The sequence below is a fragment of the Lepidochelys kempii genome, chromosome 7, assembly GCF_965140265.1.
Source record: "Lepidochelys kempii isolate rLepKem1 chromosome 7, rLepKem1.hap2, whole genome shotgun sequence".
In the NCBI taxonomy this organism is placed as follows: Eukaryota; Metazoa; Chordata; order Testudines; family Cheloniidae; genus Lepidochelys; species Lepidochelys kempii.
The window spans coordinates 84,863,011-84,881,410 of record NC_133262.1 but is presented as its reverse complement, the minus strand read 5'-3'; the positions used below and the strand labels follow the sequence as shown (position 1 = coordinate 84,881,410).

Genomic DNA, 18,400 nt, shown 5'->3' with positions numbered 1-18,400 from the left:
ATGCAACTTTGTCTTTGCCTGATGTCATTGCAGTTCCTATGACTGCCTGCTAGACGATCCCTTTGAGCATGAATGGCCCAAGTTACCAGAGCTCCCGGGAATCAATTACTCTATGGATGAACAGTGCCGCTTTGACTTTGGTGTGGGTTACAAAACATGCACAGCTGTGAGTATTGCTCCTATTAATAGGGTCTGGATTTTTTCCCGTTCTCTGGCTGTAGAATGAAAGGAAGTCCCACTCAGTGACAGAGTGCACTAAGGAGGCAGTGGCGGGGGGGTTGTTGCGTAGCGGTTCTGTGGGCCAAGTGTGAAGTAGCCCTGGGTTTGGTAGCATCTTGCGATGTCTCTGCGATGTCAATGTCACGTCATTGTCTGGCGTGGTTTATTAGGCTTATTTAGCCTCCAAGAGGATTAGGGTGGAGGGACTGGCTCCAGTCTTTTCTGTTCCCTCCCATTCACCAGATTGGATCAGAAGTGAGAGCACCCTGGAGGATGATTGCATCTTCTGTTGGCCCGATGGAAGAGCTGCAACAAATTTCTGGACGGGGGGTTAGAAAAGCAACTTCAAAATGAAGGAGCTAGGATTGTCCACATTCAGACTGTAGAAGAGGGAAGGGGTCCAAGTGGGTTGAAAACAGTTGTTTGAAACAAGAGGCACTCTCAGCTTCACTTCAAAACTAATTTCATGATGTTGCTTCTGCCTCCCTGGGGTCTGAATCTCTGCAATGGGAAAGGTTCAGAGTTCTTGACTCTACCTGCTCTCTCTCTTACATGCTCATAATTTCAGGGTTGGGAGTGGATGAGGTGGTTAGACTATCTACCCATTACAATAACAGAAGGGCTCTTGTTTGCTTCACAGTTCAGAACCTTTGACCCTTGCAAGCAGCTGTGGTGCAGCCATCCAGATAACCCTTACTTCTGCAAAACGAAGAAAGGGCCCCCCTTGGATGGGACCGAATGTTCATCAGGCAAGGTACTTGCGGTAGTGGGCAGGATACAAACTGGATTCACTATTACTGGGAAATAGACATGACCCTCATCATAATGGTACATTCAAAAATGTACATGCACATACATGCTGAGGCATGCGAACGCACTGATACATGCACTGATATTTATTTATGCGTGCACAGACTGACTCATGCAGATCCAGGCACGTGCACACACTGAATGTACACTGTACTCCGTAAGAAAAGTGTTTGTAAGTCATATTTAAATTACAGGCCTGGGGAAAAGAGGAACTATAGTCTCATGCATCTTGAAAAGCACATCTCTTTTTACATCTGCTCTGTACCATATGTTTTATTCAGAAAGATTGGAAGGGCCCATTCCTTTAGAGACAACAGTGCGCCTTTGAGAGAAGTGTCCATGCTAAGCATTACTTTATAATAACTCACTCATAATCATTTCCACTTATGTGGCTTTCAACATTTTCCTCACTTAAAGGAGTACAGTTATTGTTGTTTTTTTCCCTAATTATCCAGTACATCTATGTTCAGACAAGGGATTTTCTTCTTTACAGACCATTTGCTCCTGCTACTCTGTTCTAAAGTGAAGCCACACTGCTTGCTAACTTTGTGATGTTACAGTTAATGCCATGGTAACAGACTGTGATGTCATAAATTCAGGATTATGACTTGATCACAGGATCTGTCTACTTCAGGGTTTCCTATAATGTTCGTTACCACAGTATGCAAGTGCCAATGAGTCAGAAAAGCAACTGGAGCGTTTTATTCAGCCATGAAGTCCCAGAGGCAATGACAGCAGAAAACTTTGCATTTTGAAGAAGCTGCCCCCAAAATAGACTTATTTGAAGGGGAAATCTGGATATAAAATGCTTAGATGTTGTGGTATGAAACTTCCTATTCCATATCATGCCAACATTTGAGAATGAAATCTTGTCATAGTGGATGGACATGTTTAAAATAATGAACAATTTCTAATAACTTTAAAATAAGTCACAGTGATCTCACACAAGATGTTGCCTTATTGAACAGCTTGTCCTTAAATGAGCCCTGTCTAGAACTTCTAAAATTAGGTTGTAAATGTGTGTGTGTGCACATTACATATAATGGTGGTGAAAGGTGCCGAGATTGAAACATCTGGAGACTGAAATCTGTGGTTTATCCACACAGCAGGCATAGCATGGGCAGCAGTGGCATCATCCTGCCAGTGTTTCTCAACCCTGATCACGAGCTGTCGCTTCTAGAGGTGAAAGATAGTTCAGTCTGCAGCCCTGTTCATTTCCCTTCCTCTCTCCTGTGGCTGCCAAAAAGGGGCTAGTTAATGCCAGTTGTGGTGGTGGTTTGGGGCTATGAATTCTTGTCTTGATCTGGACTGAGAAGACCAACCCATTTCAAAAAAGGACCTTGTAGAGACAGCTCCATATCTCTGCCTGGGTTGGATTTGAATTGGCTGACTAGATGTGAAAGCCTATGCAGTGTATCAAATTATTTGTTGTTATTACAGTAGCATCTACTGATCAGGGACCCATTGTGCGAGGTGCTGTACAGACACAGACTAAGAGACAGTCCCTGAGGAACTTAACAGTCTAAATAGAGAGGAAAGACAAAGGATTGCAGAGGAAACTGAGATGAAGTGACTCACCTAAGGTCATACAACTGTTTAGTGGCAGAGCTAGGAATACAGCCAAACCTGCTAAAATGCTTATTTGTTTTATTATCCATATTTTATTGCCTCCTAATATTCCTTTTCCTAATGGTTGGGACCTTTTCAGTTTGGCAAATATTTTTGGACATGATTTGTCAAGAAGCAAGCTAACTTTTTTAGAAGTTACCAAATGCTTTCGAGATAAGGCAAGTCATAGAATCATAGAAGATTAGGATTGGAAGAGACCTCAGGAGGTCATCTAGTCCAACCCCCTGCTCAAAGCAGGACCAATCTCAATTAAATCATTCCAGCCAGTCATTTTTTATTCAAAATAACATTTTCCCCTTAAAGGATCAGATCCTGAAATTTATACTCAGTTTTTACTGTAGCAAAATTCCCACTGATTTCAACAAGAGTTTTGCCTGCAGAAGGGCCAAGGAAATGCTTTGGCTGAATATTCTTATTTGATATCCTATAGAACTCAAATGTAAAAATCCAGAAAATGTAGAAAGCTGCTGAATATTGAATGCAAACAGACTTATCCTGCCTCATATGCAGACTGCAGTGCTAATGACAGGGGTTATTGACATCATCAATGCAGTGCATGCTGGAGTGTCTGAACAGACAGAAAGTTAACGGGTTGAGGGAAAGACAAGCCACGAACCCAAAAAAACAATTTACATAAAAAAGGATCTTAAAGGGCATCTCTTGCAGATGAATCATCTAATGATGTGTGTTTGTGCATTCAACAGCTTCTAGCAAGGTTTGTGCATTCACAGGTAACAAACTTGAACTTGTCCTCATGCACTTTCTGCCTCTGTCTCTACAGCAATGGGGCAAACATACGATATTGTCAAGAATAAACAGTGACCATTGTGTTTTTCAGTTTCTCAGATATGAAGAGATGATTTAAAACAAAAACAAAACAAAAAACCCCAAAATAAACCAGGTGCAAGACCCTCAGCTAGTATAAAGCATTATATTGACTTCAGTTGAATTATGCTGTTTTACTCCAGCTGAGGATCTGGCCCTATATATTTACTAACTAGGGGATATTCTTCATCAGTTTGTAACAGTTCTAAGGAAAGTCAAATTTTGAGCCTCAACTGCTTGACAATGTTCCTCTGAAGTAGTATAGACTATTAGTCCTGGCCGCAGAGTAATTCTATGCTCTTGTGGCAAAGCCACTGGATTTGGATTGCTTCACTGTCTGTTTAAATGCGAGGCTGAGGGACACGTGCCATTCACGCTGTGGGATCCATGGGATACACCCTGCGGTCCGCAATAATTAGATGCAGTGTATCAAGCCCAAAACCAAAGTCAACCAAAACTATGGCTCAGGTCCTGGAGTGTCGTGCTGCTACTTCACTATTGTAATCTGGGCACGTAGCTAGCAGAACCAGCCACAGGGTGCCAGCATAATGGGTGTGGCTGAGAGAAAGGAGGCATGGCTAGGACATCTCTATATTCCTCCAGTGCCTCTGGTGCTGTATGTGCCCCTTAGAACCGTTGGCAACTGTTGACTTAGAGCAGCCTTCACACCCCTTTCTGAACTGAGCTGTGTGCTCTCTGGCTGTAGCTGAGGTTCTGGAGCCAGGCAATTTTCATGGAGACAAATCTCTAGTTTATGGGAGATTTTGTTATAACTTTTGTTACTGAATTTTGTGTTTGTGAAAGTGAGAAGTTTGTTGCACATGGTGAGAACCAAGCATAATAGAGGCAAATGCTGTGCAAGCTCTGCCAATGCACCTCAGTTCTGATCTGTGATGTCCTTTGATATATTGGTGCTGGGACCCAGAGAACTGTACCTGTGCAGTGAACCCTGCCAACCATTCCTAGCCTTCTGAGCAGAAGTTTTACCTAATGTGAGTGAACAAATGGGAACTAGGATGAAACCACCAAACCCAGCTCACTTTCACTGGTGACCTATGTCAGGATTTGAATTTGGCTCTCCGGAGGGGATAGGCTAGTTCATTAGTCCACTCCTCCACTCAGGCCCCCGAGATCTTTCTTTATTACGTTAAGGTTTCATGACTTCATAGTCGCCACTGTCTGTCATGTCCATCTGACCGATAGGAGAGGGAGACCCAGATTCCAAACCATGTTGTTAAGCCGGGTGCCCCTGTGGCTATAGAATCTCTCTCCTCACTACCACTAGACAGTTATGAAGAGGCAGGTGTTCCAGTAACCCGTTTCTTCTCCTGCTCCAGTGGTGTTTCAAGGGTCACTGCATCTGGAAGACTTCAGAGCAGCCTTACAGCCAGGATGGCAGCTGGAGTTCCTGGTCCAGATTTGGCTCCTGCTCCAGGACATGTGGGGGTGGGGTGCGCTCCCGCAGCAGGAACTGCAGCAACCCACCGTAAGTTTGGCTTTCTGCTAATTCTCTTAGACCTGGCCGCATTGGAAGTGGCAGAGAACCAGGGCGGCCTCCTCCTCCTTCCTCCAGTAGGTCAGTCATAAGGAAGGCGAAGTTCTGGACAATTGAATAAACTGGAGAGAGGAAGGGCCATGCCTAGGTACCACAGCACGGAGTGTCAGAGCATTAAAGGGAACTCTCCTTCACAGAGCCTAGCAAACTTTAGGGATATACTTGTCCATCCTTTCTTCGTTTGGGTTGCTATAAATCATGGGCATCTCTTATGGTCAGATATGTAAGATGGGATTGTCAAAGAGCCTGAGGGAATTAGGCTCTTAACTCCCATAGGATTTGTTTATCCTACTCCCTTAGGCTCCTTTGAAAATCCCAGCTGTAATCCCTAAATTTAAACGCTGAGCTACAATTTGTTTAACTCCTTCTCTCCACATGCACCTAATAGGATTGAAGCTTGACGTAATCAAACTGAGCTGGTCACCTTCCTTTAGCCCAGAGGAGCAGTAACAATAAGGAAGCACTGTTAAGGCAGATGGGCTCCGAACGGATCAAACCCAGCTTCTCGGCTCAGTGACCTGGTGATAGCAGTTCGCAGTTATGGAAATACACGTGTACTTTGTACCACTTCATTGCTCTTACATGCTGGCAGGGGACAAGAATCCTAACCTGTGAGCCAAGTGTGCTCACATGGACTGTCAAAGTAGCACGAAGTTGGTAGTGATAGGTATGAATTGTGGGCTCACCAGATTTCACTGTTACTTTGGTGCTTTTAATGACTAACCTAATATAAATAAGTCTTTCTATGTACACATTTGTCCTTTAACATGATGGTCGTCTGGACTGGATTGTGGGGAAAGTCAGTCAAGTGAAGAGAAAAAAAGATTTCACGGAGACCTGTGGACGGTGTTTCTAGAGTTAAAGTTTTCATGAGACCTTATGCTATTGTATTAGAACCTCCATGCTTCAGAGAGGCAGTCATGAAAGCCTCCCTCACGCACAATCCCAAGTAGAGCTGTGCTGCGTCAGGTCTCAGTACCCCTTTCTGAAATAGTTTCAAAATTCTTTATCCCCCTATTTATTTTCTAGTCCAGCCTATGGTGGGCGCCATTGCCCAGGTGCCATTTATGAGTACCAGGTCTGCAATACTGAAGAGTGTCGTGGACCCTATGAAGATTTCCGTGCCCAGCAGTGTTCTAAGCGTAACTCTTATTATACCCACCAGAACTCCAAACACACGTGGCTTCCTTATGAGCACCATGATGGTGAGTGGAGATAGCCCATTCGTCCAGGCAGTGCTAGTGTAGCCATCGACCGGACTTCTGTTTGCTTTGTGGGCTGCATACATTCCCTGGGGACCATTCAGAAGAGGTTGGATAGGCTACAGTATGGCAATGGGGATAGCTCTTTCTTTGGACAGTTCTGGGATTGGTCCTGAGTTACCACAACTTATGACCTGTATATATTTTTTTCCTTGCTATTGGAATGACACTGCTGCCACTGTTTGCCTACTGTAGTGGCTCCTACAGGTGTATGTGATTATGCCTTTCACACTGGTAGGACACTATCAAAGACCCCCCCCCACTGAGCTGTCATTGAAAGAGAAAAAATTGAATTGGGTTTTATGTGATATCTTTCATGCTTGTATTATCTCAGTGCTCTTTAAAGACCAGGGGTGAAAAGCTCCATATTCCATCACCAGCCCTTTAGGTTCCCAAAACTCACTTTCCCTTACCTACAGAAGCTGAGGGTTTCCGTTGTGAGCACTAAGGACATCACAAGTACCTGAAATACAGCAGGAAAATGCTCTTTGCATTATCTGTGATATTGTCAGTAATTGCAGGGGAAATAAAACCCCTGCACCTAGATCCAGGCAAGCGAGAGGAGCAAAACTGATTTTCCTGTGCCACGGATATTCGTTAGTGCGGTCCATAGGTAGTTGCTCTGACCTACATCAGGGCTGGGGACAGTGAAGAAAAGCCAACAGAATCGGGGAGCCATAATCAGTGCTCTGATATCTCCCCCACTGTCTTTCACCAATAGGATCTGTGATACAGGAGAGAATCTGCTGCTTGTTTTAAACATAAATTTATCTGTCTGCACCTTTTTAGGTTGGATTTTTGTCACTGTTTTACAGTCTTTTCATAATGCTGTGTTGCTTTACAGTGCTGGACGATATATTGTATTTGTAGCTGTTGTGGGACAAATTCTGTCCTCAGATATGCACAACTCTCATTGAATTAAAGGAATCAAGTGATTTTGTAGTACCAGCTGACTCAACGTGTTTGCAGTTGTGAGGATGTCAAAGGGACTTGACGTGCATATCTGCAGGCAGAATTTGGTGTTTCACTACATAAACAATCATTTCAGATTTCAACAAAGTCTGAAAATTGTTTGCCCAATCATGTACTACTTAGATCATTTCATTTGCTCTGCCAGAGTCAAATCTTAATATGTTGCGGTGAACATCCACCTCCCTAAGTTTGTTGTAAGAGAATATAGAGTACCGAATGGCAAATGTAGGAGGGACTTAGAGACAAGAAGGGAATGGCTCTTGAGAACATTCTAATTCAAGATAGCGAGTTCCTCTTATTAAGATAGTTTTGTATTTTGTATTGACTCCATTTTGTTTCCATGAACATGGGTTTTTCAATATGTATTTTGCTGCAGATGCTCAGAAGTGTGAACTGATTTGTCAGTCAGAGGAAACAGGAGATGTGGTGTTCATGAACCAGGTGGTTCATGATGGTACCAGATGCAGCTACAGAGACCACTACAGTGCCTGTGTTCGGGGGGAGTGTGTGGTACGTATGTAACTAATCATTGGGTCTGGCAGTTTTTGCCTGTCCTCTATTCAAATGAGAGGAAGAGAGAGGGAACAAGCATGAACATTTCTGGAGTCAGTGGAATCTTAAACATTTTACATTTTTCATAGGAATCTAAAATTCCTTTCTAAACTGGAGCACTGTGTGAAGAGTAAGTAAAGCTTTAGGTGCACTGTTATTTACCCAGGCTTCCCTGGCACTCACAATGGTAAAGAAGCTGTGTGTGTGTAGGAGGCAATTCATATGCATTCAACTAGCAATGTGGGGAAGCCCGTTAAATACTTTCCTCTAGGTTCTGTTTATTTACTTCACACTGTTTTTGTAAACAGAGAATCAAATGTGCCTGTAGAGGAGTGGCTGATTATAGTGGTGGATGGGCTAAGACTTCCATCCAAAGTTGGCACCCGAGTCTGCACAGTTCACCCCTATAGACTCTTTCTGAGGGAAGTAGGGGGACTTGGAGCTACCAGGTGGTGGTCAAGTGTAGCAGAGGATTGAAGCAGGACCACCCTGAAGGCTTACATCAGCCTAAAGCTCCCTAGCACCATAAAAGAAGTAGGGCACATGATATCAGATCCATCTTCCCGTTTGTCATGGGGAGCAACTGCTAGTGAGAATGATTCACCAGCTGGCAGAGTTTTTTGTGAGGGTTTGCGCTGGAAAGTAATTACCATCTTCCCCTGCCATACACATCTGCACTGCTGTCATACTGCTGTAAGATTGGAGGGTGGCTAAAGCCCAGGATGAGCTATGAGGTGTGATGCCTGCCTTGCATTTTGAGGCTCTACATATGTGACCTTTTTAAAATCTCTTTCTCTCCCTCTTTGGTGACAGCATGTTGGATGTGACAAGGAAATTGGTTCTTTGAAGCAGGATGACAAGTGTGGTGTTTGTGGGGGTGACAATTCGCACTGCCGGACGGTGAAAGGGACCTTCATCAAATCCCCGAAGCAGCCAGGTGAGAGTCTGGCCCAGGAGTAGGGGAAGAGTGTTCATATTTTGGAAGTGATTGCTTTAATATACCTTTGCACGTAACAAATATAATCCATCTGTGGGCTAAAACCTCCTCTTAGTTCTGCCTGTGTAAACCTATTCTAGAGTATCTCTGTTGAAGTCCACTGGAATTACTACAGATTTACACGGGTGTCGCTGAAATGAGAAGTTGGCCCTACAGACAGAAGTACAACTACATCTCGTAGTTTATCATCAGTAGTAGTAGTAGTATTTATTTGTATTATTGTAATGCGTAGGAGCCCTAGTCATTGACGAGGACCCCATTGTGAGAAGCACAGCACAAACAGAACAGAAAGACCATTACAGAGCGATACTGCTGCTGAAATGAAGGCCATGTCTTTCTAGCCAGAAGTGTATCTACAGGCTCGGAGTGCTTGCTTATGTTGCCTCTGGACAACTGCACATTAGTCAATGGGCTTTTACATCCAGGTTTTGCATTTTGAAATGAAAAATAAATACCGAGAAAGAAGACTAGACCTTTGCCTTACTCTGCAGACCTTTGGCAAACAAAATGAAAGCCCAGAAATTTGATGTCCAGGTGCTGGTTCTGTGCTCAGATACGATGGTCGTCAGGTAGCGTATCTTTGCTGACTTCATTGGTGCTCTGCCGGTTGACATTTCCTGAGGATGTGCCCTCTATAACTGCCAAAGTGATAGCTCCGAACTGTGCTTGGTCTTCTGTTGATTGAGCAAGGACCGAATCATTTATTCAGTTAATTACAACAGCTTATTTATGGTATCTATTTCTTTCTGCCTATCTATTATCTGTCAATTTATATGATTCAAGCTATTGCATCACCAGGCTAGACCGATGCAATGCACTGAAGGAGAAGACTACCCAGAAGTTACAGTTCTTACAGCACACGGTGGATTATCTGCTAAACCACACAAACTGGCACAACTGTATCATACCACTGCTTTCCCCCTTGTGCCAGGGGCCTGATCAAAAGCCAATTGAAATCAGTGGAAGATGTCTCATTGACGTCAGTGGGGCTTGGATCAGGTCCTGGTTGCCTATTGAGTTCAAGGTTGTGGTCCTCATCTACAAAGCCCTTGGTGCGCTGGGGCCAGGCTATCTCAGCTACTGCTTCCCTGTCTGTGCCCATGTGTGGCAGCTTCATTTAGCTGACAGAGTCCAGGGCGTACCTTGTGAAGGTTATGGAGCTTGCTTCTGTTGTAGATCAGCCTGAGCCCCCAACCTTACCAACTTCAGTGCATGTTTCAAGACATACATCCTCATGTAGGTGTTTTGCTAACAGATGGGTGGGATCACACTGATGCCACTTGGAGTCTGACCCTTCAAGACACTATGAAGGAAGTGAGAAAGGATAGAGAGCTTTGCTGGGGGCACCACTTTGCATAAGAGTAGTCAAGATACTACAGTATCTTTAGCAATCCATGTGAAAATGTCTGTCTATTTAGCTGATATCTCACAGGGGTTAGGAGTAGGACAAAGTAGTGGAAAGGCAAGAGCCTTTCTATAGAAACATGGTGTTGCAAGAAGGGAGAGATGTGATAGGAGCAAGGAAGAGTGCAGGGGGTAGCCACAGAATGCTGGGAACCTGACCAGGAGATGAGAAGGATAATGCAATACTTTTGCAGGGGTGGGGTCATCAGAAAGAGAAAGATAGGAAGCTGCAAGGCTCTCATTGAAGTAAGATTTAGGGAGAAGAAGGGGAGCTAGGAGGCTGTTAGGCAAATCTTGGGGAGGTTTCAGGAGAGAAAACAGAGTTATGAGAGAACTGCAGAATGGGAGGGCAAACGACTCATGTTCATATACATTCTAGATAAGAATCCATATTTTTGGATGATTATCTGAATTGAATCACTGGATCTTTTGAATTTGACCCATAGTTAATAAAAACACACATTTCCTGTTAGCTCAGTAAACTGCCTCCTAGTGCTTTACTGTATTTATTATCTGCATAATTGGATTGGGGCTGATCTTGTGAACACAGTTATATAAAACCAGTCTTTTACCATTAGCAAAAACCTAAGGTAAATGCACCAACCAAAATGCTCTTCTCCATTTCCTTTCTCTCACTGAAGAATCCTGTGGTTTCAAAACCTAGTGGGAGTGTTCCACAGAATTTAAACTTGCCTGCTTTGCTATCAGTTTTGAGAATGCTTTACTTTTGTTTGATTTTCAGTGGGTGTTTTGAAAATGTTTGAGATTCCGGCTGGGGCCAGATACATTCAGATAGAAGAGATGGAGCCGGCCTCCCATAGCATTGGTGAGTACTGAACAACCAGAGAGCACAGACAGACTCAGAGGTGGGTGTTAGCCAGTTTGGCCTAGTGTTGTTTAATCAAAGAAACCTTAAGACTTGGGTTCTCTAAAATAGATGTGGTAGTCACACTTTCAAAATGTGTATGGAAGTGCAAAGGGGCAGTTGCACACACAAAATATTTAGGTGCATGGATAAAATGGGAAACTGAGTGCAAAAGGCTGATCACAGTAAAATGAGTAGCTCTCAGCCCACTTTCTTGCACAAACGTCAGAGAAGACTAACATTTGTTCTTATCACAGAACTACCAGACAATTTAGCCCAGTTCTGTCTGACTATCAGTTGCTGCTTAGGAGGAGCCTTGGAATGGAATAACAGAGGGTGGTGAAGAATTGAACTGTTTGGGCAGAATTGGGTGTGTGTCCTCAGGAGTGGAATAGCAAGGCGTGGTCCATGTCAGAATTGAGGTATGTTGGCAGGGCTGGCAGCAGAGGGCCAAAGAATTAGTACAACATTTGCCTTTGGTCATGGCTGGCGCTAGCCACTGGTTCCATTCCTTCACTTCCATGAGCACTAACAGTCAGCTGAAAAAAAAGAAAGTGTAGAGTCCTGGGGCCAAACCTTTGGGACGGGGCCTTCTGTGGATGGTACAGTTTCAGGGGGGAAGGTACAGGGCCTGGTACAGTTTCAGAGGGGAAGGATGTTAAGGGACAACCTTAATACCCATCCTACCCCACCCAGTCCTATGGCTGCTGGGTGCCAAGCCTGTCCTGCGGTGCATCTAAGAACATCCTTATGGCTGTTCTAAGCTGCACTGGCTGCTAATGGCTCCCAAGGGACCTTACAGCAACTGGGGATTGGCTAGATAGAGCAGCTCCCCAGCCACATCTTCCTATACCAGGAGCATAGGGGATAGTGTAGGAGCTGCTGTGCTGGCCCGAGGCCACTTGAGGATTTCTCCACACTAGGGGAAGCTCATGTATCTGGTTAAGCCAGGGAGGCACAGCGGGGCAACATCCTGGCCTTTAAGGTCTTCTATAGAGTGACCCTTCTGTTTCTCTTATTCCGCTCTGTTTAAAAGCACATTAGAGTGAGTGAGTATTTGTGTGTGTGCGTACGATTGAGAGAGAAGGTTACTTGAAAATGACCAAGGAGTTAAGCTGGAGTAGCTGTTCCCCAGCCTCTTGCATTTCAATTTGCAGCTTTCCTTTTCTGCTGTCTCCAAAATCCTTCTTAGTGAACCTTCCAGTGAAGCTGGCAAGTCGAGCTCTGCCTGTGTGATCCTGTAGTGAGAAATCACACAATATGCCTCTGTGTGAGGTATATTCTCAGAGGGCTGGGTCTTGAAGCCAAATCTCTTTCAGACATAGGAAGGGTGTGTATGTGTATGTGTGTTTTCTTTCTGCTCAGAAGACCATTAATTCAAAGGATGAGTTGGAATGTCAGGGGGATTGGTATGTCAGCAGCACGGTCAAACCAGACTGACTGTTTAGAGAAGATGAAGAGAGTTAATGTTAGGAAAGCAGGGGGACCCTGGAACAACTGGGAGGTGGGATGGAGGGAGTGTGATTCTCTTAAAGGGTGGGGAAATAAGAGATTCAGGCTGGAGAGGCATGGTGTGGAGCGTGGTCACTAGATTTTACACATTTAAAGGGTTATTCCCTGCCAAGGCCCCTTTCTTGATCACCAGCCCTACATGCACATGCCTGTTCATTCAATGGAATGTATCCAGGCTCTTCCATGAGCAGCTGCTCACAGCCTTGTTCTCTGCACCGCGGAGACAAGTGACACAAGGGCTGAAAAGGGACACTTTCATCTGCCTGTGTGTCGCCTTGAATTCTGGGCCTGAGGCCTCTGCCAGTGCCCCTCAGTTCCAACTGGCAGTACACTTTGCTATTCCAGTCCTAGGCCTTACACAGCTCTGCCAGTGCATCTCACTCTTGACCCACAGCACCTCTGCTATCTCCTTTTTGGGCCTCCTTGTACGTAGATTCCTAGGGGTGTTATCTTAAATGGTCGGTTTGTGATGTGGGCAAACCCATTTGACTTGCCATTTAAGCTACTATTTGAGCCCAGATGTTTTTCTGTAAAGATCTAGTGCATTAACCCATGGCACAGTCCAGACCTGCAGTCTCATCCTTTGAATAACATTACATTAACCTTTCTGATGTTTAGGCCACAATCGAAAGACTAATAGGACTTGCTTTGCTTACAGTCAATAGTATACAATTGCTAATATATAGGACTAGAGTTGCAGGTGCTGAGCGCTCATTTTGGCACCTAAACAAGAGCCAGATTTTCCCGTTTGCTCAGCTCCCAGCTGCTCCCACTGTGATACTTATGGCCAGATTTTCAAAAGACCAACCAGCTGAGCCTGAATTCTTTTTATGAATATCTGATCTGTTATGAGGAATATTTTCACCATGAAGTTCTATCCATACAATTCCCATCTTTAGGGATTTCTTGTGATCAGTTAAATTCCCATGCATTATGCTCACAATTCATTTTTGTGTCCCTAAAAGTCTTTGACAGGGGAAAATTACTTTGTGAACTTCTTTTCCCCAGCTGTTAAGAATCAAGCTACTGGAAACTTCATCCTTAATGCCAAAGCCAAGGAAGCCAAAAGCAAAACCTTCATTGAGATGGGCTTGGAGTGGGAATACACAATTGAGAATGGCAAGGAGAGCCTGAAAACCAGCGGCCCCCTGCATGAAGCAATCAGTGTGCTGGTGAGTCACACTGGCTTCTCCTCTGGAGAATCATTCAGTCATTCACTGAAGCAGAGCACACAGTGCAATCACTGTTACAAATGCTAGAAGAGACTGATATACAGTGTAGAATGGAGTGGCCGAATTTCATAGTGGAAGGACATAGGGCGTAAATCCTACAAAACTCTTAAAAGTTATTTTAAAAAGTGAAAGTAACTAGCCATAATCTAATATGATTAAGATACTTCAGGATGTGCAGAAATACACTATGAATGCACTTCTTAGAAGCCTGAATGTTTTTGACCTTGCATCTGACAATGTATAAAGGCATACAACCATAGCCTACCAATACACACCCTGTTCTGGCTTTTCCCAGCATTAACGGGATCTAGATTCCCCATGCCTCCCTGGAAGAAAAGCTCATCCTCCCTGCCCCCCAATGTCTTGGAATACATGTTCACTTATTGATATTGAGTGTTACAAACAAAGCTTCTATGCCTCTTCATCTGTCTAAAGTTATAGTACAGGTTCCTATTTATGTAGATAAGGTAGAAAGTTCTGTGTATGAAGTCTAGAGTTTGAGCATATATTTTGATATGTCATGGGCATCTTCTGTACATGTGCAGTGGTCCAATACAGAGTATGTTCTGTGAGTATTTTAGAATCCTTCCACTCAGGCTTGACAAAGCCCTAGCTAGGATCATTTAGTTGGGGATTGATCCTGCTTTGAGCAGGGGGTTGGACTAGATGACCTCCTGAGGTCCCTTCCAACCTCGATATTCTATGATTCATTTTAGATTAATTGAAATATTTTGAATGGATCAAGAGTTCTTCTTGTTAACTAAAAGTTTTCTCTTTTCTACCTGTGGTACTTGTTTAATTTCTTCCTTGTTACTTTCTTCTTCTTTCTTTTCTTCTACTTTTCATGTTATGTGTCTATATGCTACATTGTCATTGTTTGCGTCCTCTTTAATTCCTCTCCTCCTTCCACTCTCACCCTTTCCCACAATTGCATTCTCTTTCTCTCTTCCTTGCTGCCTCTACACTGCCTTTGTTGTTTCTCTGATCACAGGTTATCCCAGAGGAAGATGAGTCCAAGAGCAGCCTGATGTATAAGTACATTATCCATGAAGACCTGCTGCCAGTGATTGGAAACAATAATGTCCTTCTTGAAGAGATGGATTCCTATGAGTGGGCCCTCAAGAGCTGGTCTCAGTGCTCAAAGGCTTGCGGAGGAGGTCTGTTTCTCTTTTATATGTCTGTTAAGTTGTAATACTCGGTCACATGTATGTTGCGGTCAGATTTCTTGGACCTGTAGGGCAGTATGAGTCAAAGTACCTCTGGTTTTTAGATATCCATATACTTTAATTACCTAATTCTCTATTCTTTAGCAATTCCAAGCCTTAAATTCCAGCATGCTTGGGGAGCCAATCTAACTTCCTTTGGCAGTACTCTGATATACTGCTTTATTTCTGAGTCTGGTTTGATGCATCATCTGATGCTCCCATTTGCTTAAGATTTCTGTGGCTTCTTAGAACCGGGGATTTACAAGATGATAATTTGAGTGTCACAGGGAGGTTGGCCTCTTTAGGAAGTTTTGGGGTGGTCCAATGCACTTGTGACATGTCAGCTGCTTCCCAATTGGATTTTAAGAGATGGGACCTGGGCCATATAAGTGGGAGAGCCTGACAACAGACCGGGTCAGTCAGGGGATTGGAAGGTGATAGCTGTCAGAGATCAGGAATCTGGAGGAGGTCTCCAGGGAAAGCTGAAAAGAGGGAGGGCTAGTTTGCTGACTTTCCTGAGCCAGTGCTGGGAGTCTGAAAAGGGCTGAGGGCCAAGAAGCCAATGGAGGGGCTAGCTTGCTGACCTTCCTGGGCCAGAGAGTTTCCATCTTTGCCAGAAAAGGCTGGAAACGGCTGAAGGCTGAAAGCAGTAGAGAGAGATACCTGCTGGCTCTCTGAGCCGGAGAGCTGAGCTGGAGAGCCAGGAGAGGACTTAAGACTGGGGGAGGTGCGGTGAGAGACACTGGAGCCATACTAGAAAGGTGAGCATGGTGAGAGATGTTGGAGCTGTACTGGAGAGCCTGAGTATGGTGAGAGATGATGGGACCATACTTGGTGTGTTCATAGACTATTGGGACTTGGAGACTGACTGTACTATTTGGACTGTGCTGGGGAATTCTGGATTATGGTTGTGGGGCTGTTGTTATGGTTTATGTGCACAGAGCTTTATTTGGTAATAAACTAACCCTGCAAAGGCTAGGTATCCTTGGAAAGTCTTTGTGCACTATTTCTGGGATGATCCACTGAAGGGGAAACAGGCATGTGCATGGGATGTGCTGCAGCATGACGCTGGAGGGCACCAAAGGGGCTGCCCCATGACAGTTATAAAGACCTTTGCAATTATTGCAGAGCATTCTCTGATGCAGCTCCACTCCAAATGCATGTCATATTTTTCAATATTTTTTTTTAATTACACCTGCAGAAGTTTGAGTGGATATCTTTTGTGCACACAGAACAGGTAATTGTGCACACAGGTGCCATTTTTTATGTGTGAATGTTGGTTTTGCACAATCACAAGATGCACTAGCAATTTTTGTAATCTCACTTAAGGAGGATCTCTGAAAATGTAACCAGGTCTTTAAGTCAGGTTTCTGAAGCTTTGCTTAAAAGTACAGACCCAGGCTCTATACAAATGAAAATCATCTCACTGTTATTCTTACAGATTTGGGGAAGGGCCTAATCATAGCAAATTACAGAAATGGAAAGACCTGTAAGACCCAGTAACACTTCCACCTGTCATTGCTGGTTTGTTCCCTCCAGTACCTGGGTCATTCCCTACACTGAGAGACAGGAAGTGTGTGTGTCTGTGTGCAGGTTCTGGGGTGCTTGTTACCCAAATTAATGGATAAGACGCCACACTTACACAAGTTACCAAATCCTTATAGCTCCCGTTTCAAGGCAGGTGAAATCATAATAATTATGGATCAAATAAATGTAAACTCTATCCAGAGCATTGAAATAAATCAGTTTTTAAAAGTCAATGCAGATCTGATGGCTCCAGCTTGTCCGCATTTCCTTGTAACTGTGATTTTTAAAAAATAAATATTGGCATTTGGGAAGGTTTAGGGACTGGCAAAGATGGAACCGAAGTCCTTGTTTTAGCTACAAGCGGCTGCAATATGACCTTCTCTTATATGTACTCCACCAATGAACATAATCCTGAGATGGAGGGACCACCCTCTTGAAGAGTGAATGGAAGCTCATGCTTCAGGCTAGCTTAGCCCAGACCTGGTCTTTTTGCAAGCAAATGTGACCAGTATGCCAAATTCTAACATTTTGGGTCTCTCTTGTGATGTGGATTCTTTTCTTTTCCATCAGGGGAAGTAAGCTCCAAACTAAGGCCCATCAAACTCTTTTCAATAGTCAAAAATTCACCAGAGCTCAGGGGCTCGTCCGCTATGTCCGCTTTGTGATCCCTGAGGGACCTTATGGCAGTGGCCTAAATTAGAGCTACTCTCTTGCACACTCACACTGTGTCTGAGCAGAATTGGATTGCAGTCAGGAATCTGGTCCTAGTTTTGCAGAGGTGAAATGGCATTTCCCATTGCTACATAGCAGCCAGCAACCATATGGGTCAGGCAGGAATATGGGAATGACTGGGGTATTCCAGACTGAGTAGCATTATCTCACCACCACCTCCTTGTTGACTGCAAATATATTTGGTGCCTTTGTGTGTTTGTGTGTGTACAGCCTAGAGGAAGTATTATCTGGCTGCATTATGGCCCCTTGTATGACATGCTGAACTCCAAAGTTGGAGTGCAAAGTCATAGCAGAAAAGCAAGACGAGCTAATTAGGGGGATCCAACTAATGGTTATCAAGATGGAGTTCCAAACCAAGTTGTGTGTATACCTGTGATTCCCTTACTCCCTGTGTATTTTTCTTTCTGTGGTTCCTTCAGGCATCCAGTACACCAAGTATGGCTGTCGGAGGAAAAGCGATAACCGGATGGTGCATCGGAACTTCTGTGATAATGGCAAGAAACCCAAGCCAATCCGGAGGCGATGTAACCCGCAGGAGTGCTCCCAGCCAGCGTGAGTTCTCCCCCCTACGATCATGACACTGTGCTGTGCCTGCATGAAGGTTCTCAGGGTTAAGGCAGGAGGCTCTGGTCATTTTCATTATTGGCGTTGATGTGAGAGCTAGCATGAGCAGCCTTTCTCCCTCCTTCTCCCAAGTCAAAGAGGTGGAGGGATCCAAATATTGCAAAGAGTAAGTTGTTTTCTTTTAAATCCCTCACTGATCCCACCCCCATCCTGAAAAGTACAAAAGGATAAAATCTTGGTGACCCAGTACTGTCCAAATAAGGCAGGGACACGTGCGAGGGAACTGACAATGACTTTAAGTCATGGAAGGCATAACTGTTCCTAATGGGTTATGCAGGCTGTCATAGAGGGACCAAGACAAACTTGCCATTGTTTGGCCTACTGGAGTCCAACACATTAGATCAGCAGAAAACCCAACTGTAAGGCTCAGAGAGACAGGTTCTCAGCTTCTGTAAATCAAGTAGCTCTACTGAGTTCAGTGGAATGATCCTGGTTGACACCTGAGGAGGATTTGCTCCTTAATCTGAAGACTGTGCTA

The 18,400-nt window shown here is 44.2% G+C and overlaps 1 protein-coding gene across 1 annotated transcript in view; it reads left to right on the top strand.

Annotated features, from left to right (window-relative positions):
* ADAMTS14 (ADAM metallopeptidase with thrombospondin type 1 motif 14) overlaps nt 1-18,400 on the top strand; it is a 98,840-nt gene that overhangs the window by 74,215 nt on the left and 6,225 nt on the right. Inside the window, exons 9-18 of the mRNA XM_073354774.1 lie at nt 34-166; nt 860-973; nt 4,821-4,969; nt 6,068-6,243; nt 7,649-7,782; nt 8,638-8,761; nt 10,968-11,051; nt 13,611-13,774; nt 14,826-14,991; nt 17,718-17,850. Coding sequence (XP_073210875.1) covers nt 34-166; nt 860-973; nt 4,821-4,969; nt 6,068-6,243; nt 7,649-7,782; nt 8,638-8,761; nt 10,968-11,051; nt 13,611-13,774; nt 14,826-14,991; nt 17,718-17,850 — 1,377 coding nt within the window. The remainder of the gene's footprint in view (nt 1-33; nt 167-859; nt 974-4,820; nt 4,970-6,067; nt 6,244-7,648; nt 7,783-8,637; nt 8,762-10,967; nt 11,052-13,610; nt 13,775-14,825; nt 14,992-17,717; nt 17,851-18,400) is intronic.